At 42.6% G+C, this 6,763-nt stretch overlaps 1 protein-coding gene across 2 annotated transcripts in view; it reads right to left on the bottom strand.

Annotated features, from left to right (window-relative positions):
• Positions 1-1,324: 1,324 nt before the first annotated feature.
• PTH2R (parathyroid hormone 2 receptor) overlaps positions 1,325-6,763 on the bottom strand; it is a 91,740-nt gene continuing 86,301 nt past the window's right edge. For both annotated transcript variants that reach the window (XM_045481010.1, XM_045481011.1), the window contains exons 11-13: positions 5,107-5,245; positions 3,608-3,649; positions 1,325-2,552 (exon numbers count right to left, since the gene is read on the bottom strand). In XM_045481010.1, coding sequence (XP_045336966.1) covers positions 2,157-2,552; positions 3,608-3,649; positions 5,107-5,245 — 577 coding nt within the window. In that variant the 3' untranslated portion in view covers positions 1,325-2,156. The remainder of the gene's footprint in view (positions 2,553-3,607; positions 3,650-5,106; positions 5,246-6,763) is intronic.

Below are 6,763 nucleotides of genomic sequence, written 5' to 3'. Positions count from 1 at the left end.
TGAAAGTATAATATAACAACAACCCAAACCGCATATTTGTATGATATTTTTATGTTACAAAGTGCTTTCAATGTATGATTTCTCTTATCAGAACATTTCTGTAAGGTAGACAGGTATTATCTTCATTTTACTTTTTTAAAGAGTTTATTTTTTTATTTATTTCCTTTGAGAGAGAGAAAGACAGCACATGGGCAGGGGAGGGGCAGAGAGAAAGGAAGAGAGAGAACACAAAGTAGGCTCCACGCTGTCAGCCCAGAGCCCAACCTAGGGCTCGATCTCACAAACTGTGAGATCATGACCTGAGCTGAAATGAAGAGTCCAACGCTTAATCAACTGAGCCACCCAGGTGCCCCACCTTCATTGTAAAGATAGAAAACTTGAACAAATGAAGTTAAGTGACGTTATAAAGACTTACAGAAAACTAGCTATAGAACTGAATCTCTCAGCCCATGATGGTTCTCTCCCGACAAGTAGACAGCATGGTGTGTGACATTAAAGCATAGACTCAAATAAATTAAATCTGCAAATGGCACCTCCATAAACAGGATGAGGAGGAAATTACCTCTGTGTGGCACAGAAGAGGAAGGCAAGAATGAACATAGCAGGAAAGTATATTTTTGAAAAAAGTGTGTGGACCTCAGCGTACCTTATTCATCATGACACTAGTGGCATGTTGAGTAAATCATTCAGCAAAATGAGACAGATCAGCTTGACCTGTGTTGTTTCACTTAGAAACACATTACTCTGTAATATTTTCATGTCCTACATACATTTGTCTCCCCCACTAGAGTGGAAACTTCATGAAGTTCAGAGGCTAAGACATAATAAGGGTTCTTAAGCACTCTCTACCCAGAAGAAATTAATTGAATGTTTTGATTGGTTAATGGGCAACATATATATTGGTTACAGTGGAGCATAATGGTCATGAACCATTATGGTCATGAATGGTTCATGAATGGTTCAAGTCCGTAGTTCTGTATCTGAAGCCACGTTCTGTCATGACTAGCTGTGCCACTTGTGGGCAAGTTACTCCACTTGTGAGTCACGTTGCCATCTGTAATAAGGGTGACAGTGATACAACTTAATCGTAAGTTTGTAGTGAGGATTAAATTAAGTTAATGCTTGTAAATAAAAACCAACGGGATGCTGGGTACCTAACATACACTCAATCAATGTTTCACTGCTGCAATATACTGAGGTTTCAAGTTCAGGGACGTGCTGGAGGTACACGCCAGTCTCCATCAATTTGAAGAAAGAACGTTGGGTTGGTTCTCAAAAACAAAGTTAGATGCCGAGGGAAAATTTTTACAATTCACCCAAAATGTATTTTTAAAACAAACTTTTAATTTATCCCACATGCCATTTGGAATGTAGCAACAGAACAAAGAACAAAAGGCACGGATGCTGTGTGCCTTACCAGCGATACAAACGATTACAAACACAATCAGCCTGCAGACACAAGCTAACGGGGAAAACCGTGTGACATGTCAAGCTTTACAGAGGAGTGAAGAAGACCTGAGATTTGGCTGGTCACAAAGGAGACATTCAAAAGAAGGAATATGTGCAATACACTTTTGAGTAATTCTTGTTCCTAGAAAGAAACAAATATGTCACAAATGTATTATCTTATCAAAGCCCAGCCCCTTATTTTCCAGTGTGTGTGTGTTCTTAGCTCACGTTTCAACGTACATCTTCAGACCCTAATTGCTCCCCTGCATCCCCCAAAGAAATGCAACGGTAGAAGTACCTTAAAATGAGAAAGAGAAAAACAGAATGCTCATATCTGAAAAGGGAAACGACACATACTGAATGATCTCTATCATACTTAGGGTGATATTTATGAGAGAAAACCAGAGCCAAGGGAGTGAAACGTTTTCTACCCAAGAGCAGCAGAAAAATGAACAATCACAGAGCAATTTGTCGCACAACAATTTGGAAGAGAACTTGATGCCAACATAAGAGAATAAACTACTCCACTGACATTTCTTCTTTTGTGTCTTTAGGATTTATAGGCTCAAATTCATGCAACCTGAAAATTTTTGTGAAATAACACTTTGAACCCTGAATTTTCAGTTCTGGGGCGCAAGCAGAGGAAGCCAGCCAAGCTTCTCTCACACAACCTGAGGGACCAGCTCTTTAAAGTCACAGATGTTGACTCAGAGAACATCCTCCGTTTCTCCTCTGCTTCCTTCAGGGTCTGGGTTGAATTCCAACGGCCTGGGAGACTCCGCCATTGGAATCTCATCTCCTCGCCTGGCGTTACCTTCCTTGGTCTCCTCGTGGATCAAGTGTGGCAGGCAGTCCTGCTCCGAGTTACTCCAGACATAGCCGGGTAACGTCACGTGGCTGTCGGGCTGGTGGCCGGCTGTCTTGGTGGCTTTGCCAGAGATGAGCACCATGCGAGCGCTGGCAGCCACCTGCGACTGGCTGCTGGTGCTGTGGGTCAAGGTGGTGAGCACGGAGCCGTATCGGTGGCCGCCGCATGGGGGCGTCCTTTTCCAGTCGATGGAGAGATTCCACCGGCCCCACAACTTCTTCACCTCGGACTGAACCTAAGTCACAGGAAATATTGTGCGTCAGAAACCATCAGGGAGCCTGAAGCCTTGTTAGACGGATATTTGCCCTTCAGCGATAGTAATCGCCGAGTTTCCACTGTGTGCCAGGGAATGATGTACATATTCTCCCTCAACCTCAGAAAACCTCTACATGTTATTACTGGCTCCAAGAGAGGTAAAGGGTCTTGTCCAAGATCACTATTTTAATATAAGCTGAAATGCAGCCCATAGAAACATCTGACTTGTGGGAGAGGGAACAGAGGACTCTGGGTGGAAGGGGGGGGGGGGGGGGTAAATAGTGCCAGCTGTGCCCGAGGAATGGCATGGAAGGTACTCAACTTGAAATGTAATACTGTGACTTTGCACAGGCATACTGAGGGAGGAAAAAATGGGAAGGAAACCCGTACCACGAAAAACAGGCACTGCAAATGACTTCTTAATAGGGTGGGGCTCTTGCTCCCAATCTTGTGGTTGAGGTTTCAGTTCTCCTGCTATTACCACTTACCAGAAGAGAGCTTAGTTGGAATTTCCATGGAAAGCAGTGGAAACCTGGTAAGCTGATAACAGCATGGCTAATGCTCTCCAGCCAACCCCTCAATGAACTAAAAGTGTCCCGTCACCATCGTGTGGTTTTTAAAATATCAAAATATTCTCATGGACTTGTCCCAAGAAAACTTATTTTTTAGCTTCTTATAGGACTCGAAATTGAATGTAAGTTTATGTATTAACTGGAATATGAAATTCACTGTCCTTCCAAGTATCAATTTACATTCCAACAAGTTGCATGGTGTTTGGGTTTTTGTTTTTGTTTCTGATATCAGGGTTTGCAACTGAATTAACATTGAAAAGTGCTAGAAGAGGAAGACTTTAGCTTATTTCCATTCATTCTTGCTTTCTCAAAATAGTTCATGATCGAAATATCCCCTTTCTCCCTGCTCATTTTTTCCTGTCACTCCTGGGGATCCTGAAGAGATTCAGGCCACACCGTGATGGCCATTTACAAGCTGACTCGGACCTACACCTGTGGGGCGTCCGGGGCTCTTCAAACCTACCTCCCCGTTGCAGTAGCAGTAGATGATAGACACAAAGAAACCCTGGGGAACAAAACAGAATGTTAGCATGCTGACAGTTCATGGAGATCACAGCACTGACGTGTCTTGTGTCAAAATATATAAATTGAAAAACTGGGTGGTGGTATGATTCCTTCAGAAAATTATATGAACTACTCTCTCCTGATGTTTCCAAATCTTTAAGTTTATGTTATATTTGTCTGAGATCCTTCCTTGGTGTCAGCTGAACCAAACAAGTAACTGAATAAAACACTGTAAGACCCACAAAGAATTGATTCCCATTTTATTAGCTTCATGTATGTTGTCACTCAAGGATCACAGAATAGCACCTGGTGAGTACGAGGTATTTATACATTGTGAATGCTGGAAACTACAGACGTAGGCTATCATATGGCAAAAAGACAAACTTTTGTGTCACTCATTCAAAAGTATTTATTGAGCCTCTACAGTGCAAACTGCTCAGCATGCCAAGGGTGAACAATTTAATCAAGACAGACGGGGTCCCTGTTCCCTTAGAGCTTACAATCTAGAAGGAAATACAGATGGATAAAACATAAACACCTAGCCACGCTGGAAAATTGTAAGATAATAAGGGCTATGCAGACAAAATGTGAAAGAGAGGAATGGAGAAGGTATATTGAATGGGTAACTCAATGAAGAGCACTTTGAAGAGATAGCATTTAAGCTGGTTTGAGTGACAAGAAGAAGCCAGGCCTTGTGAATATTGGGGGTGCTGTGGGGAGAGTCCTTCAGACAAAGGCAATGGCAAGTATGAGCCCCTAAGATAGGAATGAGTTTGAGGAACAGAGAGTGTGGAAGCAGGAGCATGACTCAAACTCAGTGGGTGACAGGGAGCACGGTGTGACGCGAGGTCACAGTTGGGCAGGATCCCTGCCACATAGGGCTGTGCACACCAGCAAATGGCATTTGGGTGTTATTCTGAGTGCAATGGGAAAACTCTGGGTACTTCGGGTAGATGAGTGACATGATCAAATTTATTTTTAAGATCCTCCAGACTATATACGGAGACTAGATTTAAGGCGACCGGAGGTGGCAGCGAGCGAGTGCCCCGGAGGAGGGAGGTGTCCGCAGTAAGCCATGTAAGTGATGACAGTAATCGTATTTTCAAGTGAGATAAAACGGGTAGCAGCTACTTCTCCTTTTTTGTCTCCCTTTCCCTTTTTTGCCTCCTCCCTGCCTTCTTTTTCTTTGACTTTCGTTTATTTTCCATACACACACGCAGAAGTCCCTGCTCTGTACGTGTTCCATATTTTACAGCAATATGCTTTCTTGTCTCACTGCCCAGACTTGGTGAGAAGCAGCTCCTGCTGTGGGCAGAGGTTAAAAGCATAGGCTCCAGAGAATAACACCCTTCCGTGGCCCCCCCGGGAGACAGGTGCATGAAAGCCGGAGAGAGGAGCAGAGAAAAAAGTTGCAAGGGGGGGGGGGGGTACCACAATGCAAGAGCCAGAGCTGTCTACCTGAAAGGAATTGAAGAAGAGCTCACAGTGCATCCGGACCTCCCAGCCCAGCCCGGCGAAGGAGTGGGGCAGGCACAGGAACACGATGTAGTGCACTCCAAAGACCAGCACCAGGACCAGGGTCGATTTGGCGAGTTTCCTGAAAGAAGCCTTTTTATTAACCAACTTAGAGTGCCGGTCCGTGGAGATGGCTTGCAGGAAAAAACCAAGCTTAGGAGAGGCTGACTTTTTCCCCATCTCTTTAGATCCCATGGCTTCTGCTAGATTTTTTTTCCCCCTCCCTCCTCTTCCTGTCACATTTATACTAAATAGAAAAAAGGGAATGATTAATTCAAGCTCGAGAGGGACTGAGAAAGGCTTAAGGGAAATAGTACTTTTTTTAAAAAGCTAAATTTTTTATACTAAATCAAATTGTTTATTCTCACTTCCCATGATTATGATCTCTTAATTCTCTCTAATCTCATTTCCACTCTCCTGGATTAACAGATATTGTTTTCATAAAGCTATGAAATGCCCTTTGTTGCTGCCCTAAATTTACTTTAACTTCTATGTTTGAGACTTAAACAAGTATTACTTCCATTCATGTTAATTATCTTTACTTTCCACAGACCACATTTTGATTTGTTTTGTTCATTTTAAAATTAACTACTCCCAGGGCACGTGGGTAGCTCAATCAGTTAAGTGTCCAACTCTTAATTTCCGTTTAGGTCATGACCTCACAGCTCAGCTCAAGAGCTCACTCCCTGCCTCAGGCTCTGGGCTCTGTGCTGACAGCTCAGAGCCTGGAGCCTGCTTCAGATTCTATCTCCCTCTCCACCCCTCTCCTGCTTGTGCTCAGTCTCTCTCTCTCTCTCTCTCTCTCAAATATAAATAAACACTAAAATTTTTTAATTAATTAATTAAAATAAAATTAACTACTCCCTAGTTTCTTCATCAGTTGGATCTCCATTAATCATTTCATATTTTCTTATAAGCTGCATATGGTCAATGTTTTTTGCTGTCTGTAAATATTCTAAAAATTATCTACAGTTCTAGGTTTTGTACCTTTATTTTGCAAGGTAAGCAATTTGACTTTATTTCTCTTAACTACTTTTTCACATATGTTTTCTTGTGTATCTGGAGGAACCCCAGGTTTCCAGTATGTTGGTTGACTCTAAAATGGCCTGCAGTGATTCCCCACCTAATATTTACATTCTTGTTAATCCCCTTCCTTTGAGTATAGACAGAAACCTAGGACTTATTTCTAATTGACAGATTACAGGCAAAATGATGGGATGTCACTTCTGTGATTACATTTCATAAGATTGTAACTTTCATCTTAATAACAAAGCCTCTCCCTTGTTTGGTCCAATGAAGCAAGCAACCATGCTGTGAGCTAGTCTACTGAGTGGCCCATGTGGCAAGGTGGGGTGGCATCAGCCAACCGCCAAGAAAAACCTGAATTCTGTCAATAATCTCATAAACTTGGAGGCGGATTCTTCCCCAGTCCAACCTTAAGATAAGCCTGTAGCCCTGATTGACATCTCAGTTGACCCTTATAAGAGATCCTGAGGGAGGAGGTCCATGTAAACCATGCTCAGATTTCTGACCTACAGAAACGTTAAAATAGCAAGTTTTTTTTGTTGTTGTTGTTGTTTTAAGCCACTTATGTTTGTGG

This window comes from Leopardus geoffroyi, chromosome C1 (genome assembly GCF_018350155.1).
Source record: "Leopardus geoffroyi isolate Oge1 chromosome C1, O.geoffroyi_Oge1_pat1.0, whole genome shotgun sequence".
In the NCBI taxonomy this organism is placed as follows: domain Eukaryota; kingdom Metazoa; phylum Chordata; class Mammalia; order Carnivora; family Felidae; genus Leopardus; species Leopardus geoffroyi.
The sequence above is the reverse complement of the archived record's forward strand: the minus strand, read 5'-3'. Positions and strand labels throughout refer to the sequence as shown.